Source organism: Dendrobates tinctorius, unplaced genomic scaffold (assembly GCF_039654945.1).
Source record: "Dendrobates tinctorius isolate UK_male_01 unplaced genomic scaffold, ASM3965494v1 ptg000006l, whole genome shotgun sequence".
Taxonomy (NCBI): Eukaryota; Metazoa; Chordata; class Amphibia; order Anura; family Dendrobatidae; genus Dendrobates; species Dendrobates tinctorius.
This window is the reverse complement of record NW_027361674.1, coordinates 2,791,768-2,811,337: the sequence shown is the minus strand read 5'-3', so window position 1 is coordinate 2,811,337 and position 19,570 is coordinate 2,791,768. Positions and strand designations below refer to the sequence as shown.

At 47.6% G+C, this 19,570-nt stretch overlaps 1 protein-coding gene across 5 annotated transcripts in view; it reads right to left on the bottom strand.

Annotated features, from left to right (window-relative positions):
- Positions 1 to 18,129, bottom strand: part of MARK3 (microtubule affinity regulating kinase 3) — a 93,703-nt gene extending 75,574 nt beyond the window's left edge. For 3 of the 5 annotated variants that reach the window (XM_073569901.1, XM_073569911.1, XM_073569907.1), the window contains exon 1: positions 17,663 to 18,121. In XM_073569901.1, the coding sequence (XP_073426002.1) occupies positions 17,663 to 17,713 (51 nt within the window). In that variant the 5' untranslated portion in view covers positions 17,714 to 18,121. Of the gene's footprint in view, positions 1 to 17,662 lie in introns of all 5 variants that reach the window. The other 2 variants (XM_073569924.1, XM_073569917.1) reach the window with 2 other exon arrangements.
- Positions 18,130 to 19,570: the final 1,441 nt, after the last annotated feature.

Genomic DNA, 19,570 nt, shown 5'->3' with positions numbered 1-19,570 from the left:
GTGGCCTGCGTACTCTATCTTTAGCATTGGGTACGCAGGTCGTGCCGCTGTATGCGGATGCCTCAGCATGCGTCGTTTTGACGATGCGGCAACCCGCGTTAAACGCATCATGTTGGAATTTTATGCGGGCGCCGCATCAAAAGGACACATGCGGAGGCATTCGCATACTTCCGCACGACCTGCGTACCCCCAATGTTACAGATATGCAGGCCGCATGCAGAAGTATACGACCGTAGGCGGAGCTGACCGGAGGAGGTGAGGCAGTGGGCGGAGATTCACAGAGGAAGTCTGCAGCCCTCCGCAGCTCCTCCGTCCGCAAATGTGAAACTAGCCTTAAATCTCTACCTCACATCTGAGCGCTCAACCTCTACATACACAGAAAAACAACAAAGCTTGTTGAAAAGAGATGTCCCAGAAACGTATCATCTGCTCATTAGATAGATCATTGGGGATCTAGATGCCAGGTCCTTCTGTGATCCCAGGAATGGGGGCTCAAAGTCCCCTGTGTGAATGGAGCGGTAGTGAGCACTACTCCCACAGACAGTGGATGTAGCAGGGGTAGCACATGCTCACTACGACTTCATTCACAAAAGGTTCAAGATCAATGGAGGTCTCCACAGCCGGACCCACAGTGATCACATATATGCTTTTTGTGGTCCAACACCACAACCCCAAAACACGCACACCAGGGTGGCACAATGGCAGGGACCTCATAGAATTCAATAGTGTGCACTCTATTTCCTAACAGATATTACACGGATGGAGGGGGAATCAGACATGTTCATTTAGGTTGCCGACCTCCCTACCATCGAAAGCTTCGGCCGACGATGTGCGACTATACAATACAGGGGTTTCCATACCAAGGTATGAATGACCCTATTAGGACAAGTCTCCACTGCTCAGCTCTCAGTTCTGATCTCAGAGGTGATTGATTGGGGACCCCTCTGTCCATAAGCTTTATGGAGGCCATCGCACTACATGTTTCTTTTATGAAAACAAATCCACTCAAAAGGGCTCCCACCCAAAAACTAAAAAGGTTCCTGAAAAAGAACTTTTTCATTCTCTGCTCGGAAAATGTTATGGTGACAATCAATATCGAAGGCTGAGCAATCACCTCAATGTCTAGAGTCACATTTATGTATGTAAAGATGGCAATCATTACAAGAGTTGGCCAACGAAGATGGAGATTGAGACTGCTTATTGATCAGTGGGATCTAACCACTGGGACCCGCACGGATCAGCAGAACAGGGGGCACTATTGTCCATTTGCACATGCTCGGCCGCTGCTCCATTGACTCTTTATGGGGCTGCTGAGAGTTGAACTTGTCAATCCGGCAGCGCCATAGAAAATAAATGGAGCGGTGGTCGAGCATGTGCAACAGAGATAAAAGTGCCCCCCATTTTACCAATCGATGCAGGTCCAACCAACCTATAACTTATCACATCTTGTGGATACAGCACTCATTTTCACTGGAGAGCCTTTTTACCACTTTTCGATTACAAATATATGGATCTGCATAGAAGCCTATGTATATGGGTGACAACAGGGACACATCAGGAACCGCATAACTCGCTACCGGGAGTGACGACAGAGGCAAAATGAGTGTATAATGCACCTGGATAGGATATGACCGCTAGAGAAAAATCACACACAAGTAATCCATGGAAGTGACAACCTGATCTGCAGCATCGTGAGGCATCATTCACACATGTATATGCTGCAGATTTTTATGCTACACATTTTCCCTACGGGCCACAGCCACATACATAGGACATCTGCTGCTGCGCATAAACCCTGTTAGGGACATATTCACATGTAGCAGACATATCTGAAGGTTTTTTGTTACATTATGAGGGTGGATTTCCTAGATAAATGGAAGAGTGGCAGAAACTTCCATAACGGCCGCCGCACTGCTTAGATAGGGGCTTCTCAAGCGTTTTTCCTTCTGGGGCCTCACCAGACATACCAAGGAGACGCTTGGGTTTCATCATAGCCAAAAACTAAGTGCCTCAGCAACTACTAAGGCCTGCCGAATATGGAGGAGCACTGCCGTATATTTCTGTTGGACACACATTCAGCCTACAGCTACTCCTATTAGGATATGTGCACACGTTGCGGATTCGTGTGCGGATTTTTCTGCGCGGAATCTGCAGAATACGCAGGTCAAAATGCCTGCGTTTTACCTGCGGATTTTCCCTGCATTTACACCTGCGGATTCCTAGAATGGAATAGGTGTAAATACGTTGCGGAATCCGCACAAAGAAGTGACATGCTGCGGGAAACAAAGCGCTGCGTTTCCGCGTGGACTTTTCCGCAGCATGTGCACAGCGGTTTTTGTTTTCCATAGGAAAACTGATGCGGATCCGCAGGGCCAAATCCGCTGCGGATCTGCGACGTGTGCACATACCCTAAATCTCCTCTTGACACATACACGCTTGGCACGGGTGAGCGTGCACATGCTCTCAATTTGGAAAGGCAAGAAAAGTCACTGTCGGACCCATTTAGCAGCAACTTATCACCACTTAACACAAAGGATGGGACTGGTTGAAATTCAACATGCCCATCCCCTCCTGCTGGGACACAGCTGATCCCACTTAAAGTCATTGCGCTGGCAGTGACAGGGACCTCTGGTGGAGAGAGAGACACCAATTCCCCAATCTTGTGCTGTCAAGACCTGTACAGTAGGTAAATGGCAACCTGCTTAACGTCGCAAATAATCCCACGTAAAATATTGACCCACACGACTGAAAGTCCAACAGACTACAGAAGGAAATCTGTAGCTTTAAAAAAAAAAAATAAAAACAAAAACAAGAAAAACTACTCCTTTAGCGATACCAATCATTTCTGCAGACAGGTACCGGAGGTCAGCGCCTGTGTATAGATGGCGCAGCATTTCTTATCTGCAGAGTGGTGTATTACACAGCCAGGAAACAAAGCGGCATCAGAGCGGAGCCGGCCCCCCGTCTGCGGGATGCATAACTGACATCGTCATCTGCAGGGCTCTCCCCACAAAGCACTGACGCATTTCCTGACAGCCAGCTCAGAGGACAGGGGCTTTGTAACCAGAGATCCTACAACAGCCTGTAATCCACCGCCTGCTACCGCTGATTGCAGAGGGGATTTTTTTATTTTTTTTTGCGATTGCTTTCCACCTCTTTTGGGGATAAAGCCTGCACCGACAATAACGAGCCCTGCCGATATTACACCAGTCTGAAAGATTTAATATGCAGAGATAATTTTTGCAAAACTCTTCACAGGCTGATGGTAATGAGGAGGATGGAATCCTTAATCATCTCATTTAAACAGGGGGAAAAAAAAGAAAAAAAAAAAAAATGAAAAGTGATTCCGATCAGGAACTGGCTAAGCTAAAAGTTTTATCGTCACTTTTCCTACTACTGAGCGGCCATTATCAACCACCTTCCCCAAAACAGTGACAGGTTACACTAATTATACCCAGCAATTGGGCCGGAACCAACATGACTGACTGATTATTGTAAATTAATTGCTTAAGTTGAACGCAGGCAAAAGTCCATCCTATCCGTAATGCTCTGGGCACGGAGACCCTCACAAATTGCGGGAACCCTTCATATTCTATAGCCTGATGTGCTGCTTCTGAGACATCAACAGATGTAAAAGGGTAATGACGTTCTCGTGAGGTTTTCCAACTTTATGACAATGACCATTTTTAAAGCAGCCCAAGTGTTCTAATAGTTTTAGCCCAATTTATTATTATTTTTTTTTTTTAGAATGGCAAATAAAATACCCATCTGGCTTGATCTACTAATCTTGTGAATTAATGAGGGCCATCTTGATTCAGATTTTGTAAAATGAGATGCTCTATAGTGAATTGTAATTACAGGAGCATAAATGGAGCGAAAAACCACAGATCAGACTGCAGAGACTTATCCACGGAAAGCTGGACAATCGTTGATGAAACCCACGAATCATCCACTGGTTTTGAAACATCTTAGGGTACATGCACACGTCAAGCATATGCGCACATGACGTTTTAAACTCTGGCAAACCCGCCAGGAAACTGGAGTCTTTTCTCCTTGCAGGTTTTAATCGCTTGCCGTTTTTAGTAACCTGAAGTGCTTACAAGCGGTCTAAAAGCACGAACTTATGAACAGCAAGTCATCTGCCTGAAAAAGACGGGGTGTGCGCACCCTTAGGGTGAACCTACAGGGAGTGGGTGCAAACTTTTAGTCCTGCTGTGTGTCACCCACAGGTGAAGCTGCTTACACAAGTGGTCACTTAGGACCAGCGGAGCAAACAGGACGCATGCCTGACGATGCAAGACATGTTCACATTTACATCCAGCCACCCTGTTAGAATACTGGCATCTATATGTGATTTCTAGCTTTTATCAATGTACATATTTAACGTCACGTTCACACTTCTGCTTTTTTTGGGCGGCTCAAGTCATGGATCAAACGTGCCCCATTAAATACAGAGATGTGAAAAAACAACATACAGAACACATACACATTAAATAGTAAAAATGGATGGTATGAGTAGTTTGGAATTATTTTTTTTGTTTGCTGACAAGAAAATGGACATCCCACTGATGATGAAAACGGAGACAGAGACCAAAATTTGATCCTGCACACTAATGGAAAACGGTCAGTTTTCTGACACACTGAAAGTAAAAAACAGACCTAATAATCTGATTGGGGCCTTAGCAGCACCATTACCTCCAAGACCGCATAAACCTCAACCAAACCCATGGCTGCGCCTTCTGCTGCCTGCCATTCAGACCCCCTGTATGACTGACAGCTTTATGATGGAAGTCCTAGTAATGAGCTGAACAGACGTCCTCAGAGCTACCAGACTAGAACGGATGGAGGAGACTGAGAAACAATACCCTCTGCTATTTAAGGCGATGTTCACATGTCCAGTACTGATCCCTTAGAACGGACCAGCAGCAATCCGTTGGTAAAATTAAAAAAAAAAAAAAAAAAAAAAAAAAAAAAAAGCTGTGGAGACAACTTTTTAGTCCCGTTTTTAAATAACTGATCTCTGCCGGATCCGTTCTACTTTAAAATTGAAGTCTATGGAAAACGGATCCCTTAATCCAGGGTTCCCCAACTTTGGTCCTCAAGGCGCACCAACAGGTCATGTTTTCAGGATTTCCCTTGTATTGTACAGGTGATGCAATCACCTGGGCAATACTAAGGAAATCCTGAAAACATGACCCGTTGGTGCGCCTTGAGGACCAAAGTTGGGGAACCCTGAGCTATAGCTGACACCTTGCTGCATCAGCCACAATCAGTGTTGGCACTGTCCATATCTGTTTAACCCCTTAGATGCCGTTGTCAATAGTGACGACATCATATAAATGGCTAACAGTGTGGCTTCTCCCTCTTTATCCCCATCAGCACCCCGAGATCGTGATTGTGTGGTCCTGATGTTTGCCATGGCAATTCACGGCCAAATAGCGGCCTTAGAGACTGCCAGCTGCAGTAATCCGTTCAGAAGTTACCAACATTTAGGTGGTAAGAATACACTTTTATTATTCATATCATGTCACTTCGCATTAATTCCTGAAAAGCACATGAAGGGTTAATAAACTACCTGACAGCAGTTTTTAATATGTGAAGGGGTGCAGTTTTTAAAATGGTATCACTTTTGGGGGGTTTCCAATATATAGGTCCACCAAAGGCACTTCAAACCTGGTAGGTCCTTAAAAAAGTTAATTTTGTAAATTTCCTTGGAAAAAGGAAAAATTGCTGCTACATTATTAAACCTCCTGAAATGCTAACAAAATAAAATAACATTTTACAAATGGTGCTGATGTAAAGCAGACATGAGGGAAATTTAATTTATTAGTGTTTTGCTATGGTATGACTATCTGGATTAAAGGTATAATCAAAGTTTGAAACGTGCAAATTTTTTCTTCCATTTGTCAAATTTCTGATTTTTTTTTTTTAAATAAATACAAAAACACATCAACCTAAATTTACCATTATCATAAAGCATAAAGTGTCACAAAAAAACTCTCTCCAAATCAATGGGATATGTTGAAGTGTTCGAGAGTTATCACCACATAAAGTGACACTGGTCAGATTTCAAAAATCTTCCCCCTCAAAAGATTAGCTCTTTAAAAACAGATTAAGGCCTGTTTCACACTTCCATTTTTTCAAATCCGTCAAAATCCGTTGTTTTCCGTAAAAAAACGGATCCGCCATTTTTTGCAGGATCCGTTTTTTTTGTCCCATAGACTTCCATTACGGTTACCGCGGATCCGTCAAAAAAACGGATCCGTTTTTTTAAAAACGGATCCGTTGGCATCCGTTTCCGTCAAAAAAACGGAAACGGATCCGTTTGGCGGACACAAAAACGGAAGTGTGAAACAGGCCTAAGGCTACGTCCATACGGTCATTAACCGGCAGCACTTTGGACGCAGCACTTGTCCGCTCTGTCCAAACCGCTGCCGGCTCTTTAACGCAGGTGATTCCGCATGTGTTCATTGAACCATGCGGAATCGCCGCATCCAGGACATTGTATGGGTTAGAATTATCTTGTGGAGACTCGCATCTCTGCAAAATAGACCTGCTGCGGTCTGGAAAGACACGCCGCATGTCCGCCTGTGCAGGTGATCCGCGGGCATCTGTGCACACATAATTTGCATAGGATTTCTTGAAATCCCATCCACATCTGGCCACTGCGGGTTGGACATTACGGATGTATGGAGCATCCAACCCGCAGCGTTTACTGACTGTGGGAACATACCCTAAAAAGTTGTTTCCGGCACAACTTTTTTGCTAATGCACTGCTGCTGGATCCATTCTAACTGATCACTACTGGACATGTTAAAATGGGTATTAGACCTACCGGTAATGAGGTTTCCAGGAGTCCATCCTGACAGCACCATGGAGGACATCCTCCTCCTCCTTACAGGGACAGGAAAAGCACGCGAGAGGTTAAAAGGTTCCGTCTCACCCCATCTCCCTCAGTGATTTGACAAGTACCACAGTGTGGATAATGCATGTAAAATTTTAAAATGATACAATCATATTACAGCATATGACATAACATAATATAGCATAGCATAACAGGGAGGGAACTACCCGTGCTGTCAGGATGGACTCCTGGAAACATCATTACCAGTAGGTCTAATACCCATTTTCCAGGACGTCCCCCTGACAACACCATGGAGAGTACCAAAGCACCTCCCCTAGGGTAGGACTAACGCCTGGAGAACTTTCCTCCCAAATGCGGTCTGCTGACTAGCCATCACATCAAGCTTATAGTGCTTGCAGAAAGTATTAAGTCTGGCCCAGGTTGCTGCTGTACAGATCTGATCAACCGACTCGCCCGCCCGTTCGGCCCATGAGGCTGAAACTGCCCTGGTAGAGTAGGCCGTTAATCTAACCGGTGGCCTCTAAGGCATCTATAATAATAAATGCCCTAAGCAGCTTCCGGTTGTAACCGGTGACGTCACCGCTCACCTCTTTCCATGTTAACCCTCAACACACACACTCCACTCACCTTTCACCAGCTCCACTCACTCTTTCACTCCACATACGACCCTTTCTCACTCCGTCTCTCATACTCACGCCGTCATCGCCGCTGATCCACGATCCCCGACATCATCTTCCGCCGGCGCCATCTTGGATCCAGACGTCCTCCACGCCGGCGACATGTTCTTGCGGCGACGCCATTTTGGATCGGCGAAATCCCGCGATAGTCAAGATGGCGTCGCCGCAAGAACATGTCGCCGGCGTGGAGGACGTCGGGATCCAAAATGGCGTCGGCGAAATCTCGCGAGATTTCGCCGACGCCATTTTGAATCCCGACGTCCTCCACGCCGGCGACATGTTCTTCCGGCGACGCCATCTTGAGTATCGCGGGATTTCACGATACTCAAGATGGCGTCGCCGCAAGAACATGTCGCCGGCGTGGACAACGTCTGGATCCAGGATGGCGCCGGCGGAAGATGTCGGGGATCGTGGAGCAGCGGCAATGACGGCGTGAGTATGAGAGACGGAGTGAGAGAAAGGGTCGTATGTGGAGTGAAAGAGTGAGTGGAGATGGTGAAAGGTGAGTGGAGTGTGTGTGTGTTGAGGGTTAACATGGCAAGAGGTGTGATATTATCGCATCCTCCCGATGCGATAGCATCGGGCCATAATCTGGTCTAACCGAAAAACCTCTAAGGCAACTATCGCCAGATGGATTACCTCAGTAATCTCAGACGCCTACCAGGCGGAAGGCGCGAACTTCCGCCTGGTAGGCATCTGAGATTACTGAGGTAATCCATCTGGCGATAGTTGCCTTAGAGGCTTTTCTCCCCTTATTTTTACCCCAAAAGAGGACGAACAGATTTGGCTCAATACGCCAGCTACTTGTGACTTCTAAATAGTTAATAACCGCGCGTCTCACGTCGAGTGAGTGAAGACGCTGCTCCTTCTCATTACGGGGATTGTCACAGAATGATGGCAACACTATCTCCTGGTTTATATTTTGACGGGAGGCTACTTTTGGGGTAAATGCCGGGTCTAATCTCAAGATTATACAGTCCTCTCTGATCTGTAGATATGGGTCTCTAATGGATAGGGCCTGGATTTCTCCAATTCTCTTGGCCGTGGTAATGGCTACAAGGAAGGCCGTTCTGCGAGTGAGAGTTGAGATGGTCAATTCCTCACTGGGGACGTAGGGATCCCTACGTAGGAATCTGAGTACCAGGCCAAGGTCCCAAGGTGGGGTGAGCTGCCTAATAGTGAGACGAAGCCGCTGCGTGGCCTTTACAAATCTTACTACCCATGGATGAGACGCTAACGGGTAATCAAAGTAGGAGCTTAAGGCCGAAATCTGAACCTTTAAAGTGCTGGGCTTAAGACCTTTATTAAACCCTGACTGTAGGAAATTTAAAATACTAGGGAGGTCAGGGGTACCCCCCACGAGGTCAGACCTGCCACCGTCCAGACAACACCTCTTCCAGATCTTCCGGTATATTGCGGATGTAACCGGCTTCCTGCTGGCCTGTAGGGTAGATATGACCTGATCTGATAAGCCCTTTGCCTTTAAGATGTTCCTTTCAGGATCCAAGTCAAGAGGTTAAGTCTTTCTGGATTCTGGTGGCAGATCGGGCCTTGGTGGATGAGGTCTTTCCACAGAGGTAGCTCGACCGGGTTTCCCACTGCCATAGCTCCCAGTAGGGAAAACCAGCTTCTCTTTGGCCAGTATGGAACCACCACTATTACTTTTGCGCGGTCCTCGCGGATCTTCCTTAACACTGCCGGTATGAGTGCCAGTGGTGGGAATGCATACGAGAGGGGTTCTTCCCAGGTCTGGCTCAGGGCGTCCACGCCTTCCGGGTGGTCTGCTGGGTTCAGGGAATAAAATCTGGAGACCTTTGAGTTTCTTCGATTTGCGAACAGGTCTATACTGGGGGTTCCCCAACGTTGACACAGTTGACGAAAGCTTTCTTCGTTCAGCTCCCATTCTGTCGGGTAGACCTGTTGTCTGCTTAGGTAGTCTGCCACCACGTTCTGGGAACCCTCTAGGTGGACTGCTGTTATCGAGAGCACTGATCTCTCTGCCCAAGAGAAAATTCTTCCTGCTAAGGCCTGGAGCGGTTGGTGCATGGGTCCTCCCTGATGTTTCTGGAATGACACTGCTGCTATGTTGTTGGACAGTACCTGGACATGTCGGTTTCTTAGGATTGGACGGATCCGCTGCAGAGCTTCCCAGACCGCGTAGAGCTCCCTGTAGTTGGAGGATCTGTTTCCGATTTCTGCTGGCCATCTCCCTTAGAAAATCTTCCCGTCTACGTGGGCTCCCCATCCCCACGTACTGGCGTCTGTGGTGAGAACCACGTATGGAGAGGTTGTCCATAAAACACCCAACTGGAGATTTCTGGCCCGTGTCCACCACCGTAGTGACTCCCTCATAGGCCCTGACAGCGTTATGGGTCCGTCGAGCGAAGTCTGACTCCTGTTCCATACTGCGAGGATCTGCTTCTGTAACGGTCTCGAGTGGGACTGGGCCCACCTGACACACGGGATGCAGGCCGTCATTAGGCCCAGAACCTCCATTGCTTCTCTTATGGAGGAGCAATGGTTTAAGAGGTCCCTGGCTCTGTCCTGAACAGTCTTCTGCCTGCACTTGGGTAGCAGGGATATCCTGTCTTGTGAGTCCAAGAGCACTCCAAGGAAGACCTTTCTGCACTCTGGTATAAGGTCTGATTTTTGCCAGTTGATCTTCCAGCCGAGGCACTCCATTAGAGTTGTTGCTCGGTCCCTGTTTCGGATAAGCGCTTCTTCGGATACTGCCACCAGGAGAAAGTCGTCTAAGTACAGGATGATGACGATACCCTGGCTCCTCAGGAAGGCCACTCCCTCCGCTACCAACTTTGTGACGATTCGGGGGGCCGAGGCCAGGCCGAATGGAAGGCATTGGAACTGGAAGTGGCAGGTCCGGGTTGGAAATTTGACTGCGAATCTTAGTAAATTCTGGGATGAGGGGTGGATAAGGACCTGTTAGTACACACTCTTCAGGTCGAGAGTGCACATGACCGCGTCCCTGTCTATTAACTGTATAGCCGACCGAATAGATTCCATCCGGAATCTCTTGTACCTGACCCAGGTATTTAGAGGCTTTAAATTTATAATAGTCCGGGCCTCGCCGGATGGCTTTGCAAAGGAGAACAGGGAGGAGTAGTGTCCCTTTCCCCTTTCTGTCAGAGGAACTGGCACTATAACCTCTGACCTGATCATGTCCTGTATGTCTGCCCACATTGGAGAGTCCACCTGGACTAAAGTAGGGGTAATATATCTATGTGTGTGGGGGGGGGGAGTAGAGCTCTATACTGTAGCCCTCCATAATGGCTCTGAGGACCCACTGATTTTGGGTAACTTGGGACCAATTTGTCGCAAAGTGGCGAAGTCTTCCCCCGATACCTATGGCGTCATTGCCTCCTAGATCTGGAGGTTGACGGAAAAAGGGAGCTCTTGCTTCTCCCACCTTGGCCGTGGGGGCTTCTGTAAGAGCCTCTAGACCTAACCTGGGTCCTATAGTCGATTTGTCTCCTATAGAAGGGCACTCTCCGAAAGGGCTGGGGCCGCTTAGGCTTTTCTTCTGGGAAACCTTTATTTTTGTCCGACACCAGGTCCAAGATATTATCCAGGGCCGGTCCAAATACTCTTAGACGTGAGAAGGGAAGGGAGAAAAGCTTTGCTTTAGAAGCGTTATCTCCTGACCAAGATTTAAGCCAGACCGCTCTTCGGGCGGCATTAGAGAGGGAGCTATTTCTAGCTGCAAATCTTACTGATTCAGCCGACGTATCTGATAGGAACGCTGTGGCCGACTTCATTAGGGGAAGGGAAGCTAGGATCTCTGACCTAGGGGGGTGTTGTTGGTAAGGTGATCCTCCAACTGCCCCAACCACAGAAACATAGATCTGGCCACTGAGGTGACTGCTATGTTAGCCCTGATAAGGGCCCCCGAGGTCTCCAAAGTTCTTTTTAATAGAACGTCCGCCTTCCTGTCCATCGGGTCCCGGAGACTTGATGAATCCTCAAACGGGATGGTGGTGTTCTTGGTGACCTTGGCTACCGGAACATTGATCTTCAGAACCTCCTCCCATGAACGTGTTTCCTCAGGATCAAACGGCAGTCGACCTTTAAAATCCCGGGATAGCACCAGACGCCTTTCCGCCACATTCCACTCCTCGCGAATCATTGTCTTGATGTATTCGCTTACGGAGAACACTATCCGGGTTCGAGACACGAGACCTCCAAACATTAGGTCCTGTCTGAATTGCGGTTTAGGAACTTCCTCCATTTGCATGGTGTTCCTCACCGCCTGGATCAAATCGTCCGTGTCCTCAAGTCTGAACAGATATTTCATGCCCTGGTCCTGCTTGTCCGCCGGGATCTCTCCTTCCTCCTCTGGATCTGAGTCCCAGAAGTCAGACCTCTCCTCGGAGCTTGGCTCGGACACCTCCGCCTAGGACGCTTTCGGCTTGGCCTGGGGCTGGGAGATCGTCGCTGTGTAGAACTGCCTCTGGAGGCCTGGACCTCCTCCCGAATCAGGGATCTCATCTCGGCTAGGAGGGACGGCTGCTCTTCTCCTATTACCCTTGACGTGCAGGGCCCACAGAGGGTTTTGTATAGGTGTCTGGCAGCTTTACCCTGCATACAGGGCATCTGACAGACTTGGATGCGGCCTTGGCCACTGTCGAGAGGCTGCTGGGGTTCCCTTATCCTATTGACAGACGATAGGGTAATCAGGCTCTTGCCCTGGGCCACAGTGGATGGCATGGGGAGGGAGTTTTGTGCCAAGTGCACTTACCCCTCCGTTCGTCTGCTCTGCGTCCATCCTCCTTGCGCTTCCAGAGAGACACCAGGCTCCTGGAGCGCGCGCCGACATTGAAACCCGGCGCGTGACGTCACCGGAAGTGACGCGCGTTCTCTGCGATAGGCCGGGAATCTCTCCGGCCGCTTCCTCCTACGCGCCACGCCTCCTGATGCCGGCGCCCGCCAACCAGCTGCCTGCGGGGGACCGGCCTTCGCCACCCAGGCAACCATGCTTGGAGCCGAGAGCCCCCCACCGGGAGGAGCGGCTCACTCTAGGAGCGACGTCCTGCTCCTGGCCTTGGGGGCAGAGGGACTCCCCACCGGAGAGTTTCGGCCCTTGGACCAGCCGCACGATCCCCCTGAGCCCGGTGAGCACTGCTGCGCTTCCTCTCGCGTGTCCCTCCATGCAGGGACAGGAAAAACACTGAGCGAGATGGGGTGGGACGGAACCTTTTAACCTCTTGTGTGCTTTTCCTGTCTCCTCTAAGGAGGAGGAGGACGTCCTGGAAAATGGCCTTACACTGAATTGTGTGTTGAGGGTCAATGCAACACCTTTTTAGTAACAATGTAGCATCTACTCTCCCAGGTGAAACCTAGATGATAACGAAACCCATTCTTCTTAGTGCTCTTCTGTGTACTCAACAAACTAGGCAGAAAAGGGCCATAAATCCCCATTGATGACATATTTACAGTAGGACTGTAGCAAATACCCCTAACCCTAAAACAGCCTGAAGCCGCACATTCCCAGCCTACCAAATACACCTTGTAACAAACCAGTAATGTTACACACTAGCAACAATGTGACAGATCCCAGAATAAAAAGCACAATCCACAGACAATGAGACACATGGAAAGAGGAGCGCCGACTACAGAAGTAAGGCTGAGTTCACACACAGCATTTTTTTCGCGTTTTTCCCGCGGATTCACAAAAAAATCCGCTCAAAAATCGCTTAAAAGAAGCTTCCCATTCATTTGAATGCATTTTGCACTTTGTGCAAATTGATGCGTTTTTTTTCCGCGAAAAAAACGCTTTACGGTAAAAACGCAGCATGCTCATTAATTTCGCGGAAAATTCAGCATTTTTAGCTATTTTCTATGTGTCTGGGGACGCGCGGAAAAAATCGTGTCAAAAACGCGCGTTTTCTGGGAAGGAGTCCGGTTTTTATGCAGAAATTTTCTGCATACGTGTGCACATAGCCTAAGGCCTGTTTCACACTTCCGTTTTTTCAAATCCGTCAAAATCCGTTGTTTTCCGTAAAAAAACGGATCCGCCATTTTTTGCAGGATCCGGTTTTTTTGTCCCATAGACTTCCATTACGGTTACCGCAGATCCGTCAAAAAAACGGATCCGTTTTTAAAAAACGGATCCGTTTGCATCAGTTTCCGTCAAAAAAACGGAAACGGATCCGTTTGGCGGACACAAAAACGGAAGTGTGAAACAGGCCTAACCGGGACAGAAAAGTGCACACTGTTCAGCCTATATGTACGTGTGTGAATTGGGGGTTGTAGATTCAGAGGCAACGTTGTGAATAAATATATGTACAGTCATCTAAAACTGCTCAAAACAAAGGGCAATAAAAAGGTTTTTTGTTTTTTTTTGTTTTTTGTTTTTTTAAAGAGGCTCCGTCATAGAAAACCCAGTCTGGGTAAGGAGGCACCCTCTTCAAAGAAATGGGACGGCATCACTATAGACACACTCACATGTATAGTATATACATGCAGTGTATACAATCTTCCATACTGCAGGCTTCTGCTCACATGTTATTTCTGTTATGGGATCCATTCATTCAATGGGGAGGGAAATGTCCTACAATGTCTTCTGCTTGACTATAAATCCAAAAGCATACTATGCACAACTTTGCCCAACAGATTTTTTTATATATATATAGAAATATTGAAGTCTATAGGAAATAGACCATAATGGATGGCGGTCATCTGTTAGACTGTCCGGTAACTGTTCTGTTTTCTAGGTCAGGCACGCGTCCAGAATGATGCAGGGTTCAGACAAGTCTAGTAAGAATGAATGCAACACAAAAGTCAAAGTGTGCAGACGTTCTTCCACTCTTGCTGCATTTGTAATGGATTCAGGTCTGTTTTAATACCAGATTTGACACACACAGATGACAACGGGAGACATGTGAGCACATAGGAAAAATAAGTCGCATAATGAATTATTGGGTGCAAGGTCCCAGACACTGACAAGATGACTGTTACACAAAAGACAGGCAGCGCTCCAAATAATGAGTCTAAAAAATATGGGCGACTTTATTGACTTCTCAATTTGAGATGGGTCAATAGAAGAACCTCCTGTTTTGTACAGACTTTATGATTATACTAAAGCTTCAATGAACTTTCCAAAAGTTGTCACATCATAGGAACCCGTCCTAAAAAGAAGCTACACCGTGAGAATCCACTCTCGACATGGGCAGTAAAGACGTCCTGTCTACCCAGGTTACCTGACCCTGCTACCATTTGTCTGGTGACTCATGTGACATTATTAGCAGTCATGGCGGAGACCACCAGAGCGGCCATGGATTCAGTGGTGGACAATTTTTTTTCATAATCCCACATCTGTGATAAAGTCCTCTGACCCTTCAAAGAAACCTCCCATGTGTTACACCTGATTGTACAAAAATGCAGTGATGAGCAGCACCGGGCAGTACAGAGCCCCACTGCTGACCAGGCAGTGATTGCCGAGCTGGCACCGATGCAATATATATATATAACCGGGCTGTATCCACAGTGACTCCCAGTATGGCATCAGGCAGCATTTATAACCGGGCAAAATATGCAGTGACTACTGGGAAGTATCCACAGGGACTCCAGTGCCAGCACCAGAGCAGTATAGTCAAGTGTTTCTCACTAAACTAGATCATCAAAAAGTTAATTTATTTGAGCTCCTCAATACAAAAAGAGAATCTCATATTACAGTGGGGAAAAAGTATTCAGTCACCAAATGTGCAAGTTCTCCCACCTAAAAAGATGAAAGAGGCCTGTAATTGACATCATAGGTAGACCACAACTATGGGAGTCAAAATGAGAAAACAAATCCAGAAAATCACCTTGTCTGATTTGGCAATACTTATTTAGCAAATTATGGTGGAAAATAAGAATTTGGTCATCAACAAAAGTTCATCTCAATATTTTGTTATATATCATTTGTTGGCATTGACAGAGGTCAAAGGTTTTCTGTAAGTCTTCACAAGGATGGCAAACACTGTTGGTGGTATGTTGGCCCATTCCTCCATGCAGATGTCCTCTAGAGCAGTGATGTTTTGGGCCTGTCGCTGAGCAACACGGACTTTTAAATCCCTCCAAAGGTTTTATATGAGGTTGAGATCTGGAGACTAGCTAGGTCACTCCAGAACCTCCATATGCTTCTTACAAAGCCACTCCTTCGTTGCCCTGGCGGTGTGCTTCGGATCATTATCAGGCTGAAACACCCATCCACATTTCATCTTCAATGCCCTTGCTGATGGAAGGAGGTTTGCACTCAAAATCTCACAATACATGGCCCCATTCATTCTTTCAGGTACACGGATCAGTCGCCCTGGTCCCTTTGCAAAGAAACAGCATCAAAGCATGATGTTGCCACCCCTATGCTTCACAGTAAGTATGGTGTTCTTTGGATGCTACTCAGCATTCTGTCTCCTCTAAACACAACAAGGATTCTACCAAACAGTTCTACTTTGGTTTCATCAGACCATATGACATTCTCCCAATACTTTTCTGGATAATCCAAATGCTCTCTAGCAAACTTCAGATGGGCCCGGACATGTACTGGTTTAAGCAGGGGGACACGTCTGGCACTGCAGGATCTGAGTCCCTTGCAGCGTAGTGTGTTACTGATGGTAGCCTTTGTTACGACTGTCCCAGCTCTATGCAGGTCATTCACTAGGTCCCCCGTGTGGTTCTGGGATTTTTCTCACCGTTCTTGTGATAATTTTGACCCAACAGTGTGAGATCTTGCATGCAGCCCCAGATCGAGGGAGATTATCAGTGGTCTTGTATGTCTTCCATTTTCTTATTGCTCCCACAGTTGATTTCATCACACCAAGCTGCTTGCCTATTGCAGATTCAGTCTTCCCAGACTGGTGCAGGGCTACAATTTTGTTTGTGTTCTTCGACAGCTCTTTGGTCTTCACCATAGTGGAGTTTGGAGTGTGACTGTCTGAGATTGTGGACAGGTGTCTTTTATACTGATAAGTTCAGACAGGTGCCATTACTACAGGTAATGAGTGGAGGACAGAGGAGCCTCTTAAAGAAGAAGTTACAGGTCTGTGTGAGCCAGAAATCTTGCAGGTTTTTAGGTGACCAAATACTTATTTTTCACCATAATTTGCTAAATAAATCTTGCCAAATCAGACAAGGTGATTTTCTGGATTTGTTTTCTCATTTTGACTCTCATAGTTGTGGTCTACCTATGATGTCAATTGCAGGCCTCTTTCATCTTTTTAAGTGGGAGAACTTGCACAATTGGTGGCTGACTAAATACTTTTTTCCCCCCACTGTATATGGAGTCATTACAAACAGAGTGATCTATTTCATTTGTTTATTTCTGTTAATGTTGCTGATTATGGCTTACAGCCAATGAAAACCCAAAAGTCATTATCTCAGGAAATAAGAATACTTTATAACACCAGCTTGAAAAATTTTAGAATCCGAAATGTTGGCCTACTGAAATGTATGTTCAGTAAATGCACTAAGTACTTGGTCGGGGCTCCTTTTGCATCAATTACTGCATCAACTAAGCGTGGCATGGAGGCGATCAGCCTGTGGCACTGCTGAGGGGTTATAAATTATTATAACTTACTGAGATAATGACTTCTGGGTTTTCATTGGCTGTAAGCCATAATCATCAATATTAACAGAAATAAACACACCGGGCAGTGTGCGCAGCGACGCCGGGCACACCACACCGGGCAGTGTGCGCAGCGACGCCGGGCACACCACACCGGGCAGTGTACGCAGCGACGCCGGGCACACCACACCGGGCAGTGTACGCAGCGACGCCGGGCACACCACACCGGGCAGTGTGCGCAGCGACGCCGGGCACACCACACCGGGCAGTGTACGCAGCGACGCCGGGCACACCACACCGGGCAGTGTACGCAGCGACGCCGGGCACACCATACCAGGCACAGCGACGCAGGACACCCATACCGGGCAGTGTACGCAGTGACGCCAGGCACAGCGACGCCGGGCACACCACACCGGGCAGTGTACGCAGCGACGTCGGGCACACCATAACGGGCAATCAGCACAGCGACGCCAGGCACAAAATACCGGACATTGAAAGCACTGACGCCGGGCACACCATACCAGGCATTGTACCATCTGGACAGTGGGGGGGGTGACTTACGTTCTCTGTGTCCCGCTCATTCACGGTGGGGAGCGGGGTTCGGGTGGACATCGCTGCTGCCCTTGTTCACCCCTGTGAGGTGAGACGCGCCGGTGCGGGGTCACTGTGGTCACAGCCGCTGATCACACCCTGCAGCCTCCTGTGGGGACATCCTACACCGGCAGATTACACTGCGGTCTCCTCCATGTCCATACACAGGCCCGGAGCGGAGATGTAGTGTCACCGGGGCGAGGCTCACGGACGGTCCGCACAGGGGGGCGTGCTCCCGGGTGCCGCCGCTGCGCTTCTATCCGGCTCCCTCCTCGATCCCCGGACTCCTATGGACATTGGGAGCGGGGGCGCCGTATGCCGTCTACTCCGCTCCCGACCAGCGCTCTGCCGCTACTACACCATCCAAGATGGCCGCCCCGCTTCCTCCGGACGGATCCTCATAGCCGAGCCCAGCGGCGGCCGCCGGAAGTGACGTCGTCGCAGTCCGTGGCTCTGATTGGAGGGCGCTGCTGGTTGTTGTTGCTAGGGGCGACTCGGGCTCGGGTGTTGTGAATGGCGGCCTGTTGTGTATAGGCCTTTGCGGCAGGGGACGCTGTTACAGGGCATTCGTGTTCTTGTAGTTCCGCCACTGACAGCATGTCACTCACGGGCTGGGTTCACTGTGCCATCACTTTAACCCCTTCCCTCCCTGGCTTTATTTGCTTTGTGTTTTCGTCCCCTTTTTCCAAGAGCCATAACTGTGTTATTTCCCCCCTCCATTGAAAACCGAGAGCAGTGGAATGGTGCAGAAACCTTGTTCCGCCATTGTTTTGGGGGTTTTGCTTTTACACCGTTCCTTGTGTGGTAACAGCGACCCCGTAACGTGTTCCTCCCGGTCGGTACGATGACGGCGATACCAAACTTGTATCATTTCATGATTTTAGCGATTGAAAAAAAAAAAAAAAGTTCAAAAGTTTGTAAAATGAAAAAAAAAAGTTTTTCTTGTCCCCATGTTCCAAATCCCAGATCTTTTTTTCTTCATTTTTCCGCCTGTAAGGATGGGGGGAGGGCTTATTTGTGTGCGGGCCGAGCTGACGCTTCTATCGATGCCATTTCCGCGTCCGTGCGATGCTTAGATCCTTTTTTATCCCATTTTTTTACCCGAGGTGCGACAGGATTTTTTTATTTTTATTTCTGCTTTACCCTAAGGGTTAAAAAAACGTAACATTGTGACCCGGTGGGCAGTTACGGGAGCGGCGATGTCCATGGTGATTATTTACAATTATTTATTTCCCCAATTTTTGTTTTATTATTATTATCTGTTTAACTTCTATCATTTATTTACTTTCATTATTTAAATTATTTGTTTTAATTATTTAATAAATGTAAAAAAAAAAAAAAAAAATAACAAACCGCCCCTTTTGGAAAAAAAAACAAACTTTTTTTTAATAAACTTTCTACTACTATTATTTTTTTTTTTACTACACCTTTGGGCACAGTCAGATGGCCATAGAAATCGGAACGAGATTGGAGAGGGGACTTCACCCCTGTGACAATTATACTGGACCTGTTCCTGTGAAAATAAGGTTTAATCCATAGGCACATGAGGGGCCTTTGGGGCACCTGTAGGGTGCTCATCAGCTGGGTGCTCTGTTTCACCCTAACAATGTGCATCTGGGGGACCGACTCTAGCTTGTGATGGACGGCGCTCACTCCTATAGCGATCGCTGCCTCCTTGTGTGTGTGGACGCAGAACTAACTCACTGATGGATCCTCAGTTGACTCATTCTGCGATCAGCTGTAGACAACACACAGGCTGCAAAATGTTTAACAAAACCTAACTGTAAAAAAAAATATTTTTAGCCCAAAAAACACATTCACTAAGGGAAAAGCAATGTCACCATATCCTTTAATTTTACTCCAAGGTGCTCGGCGTAG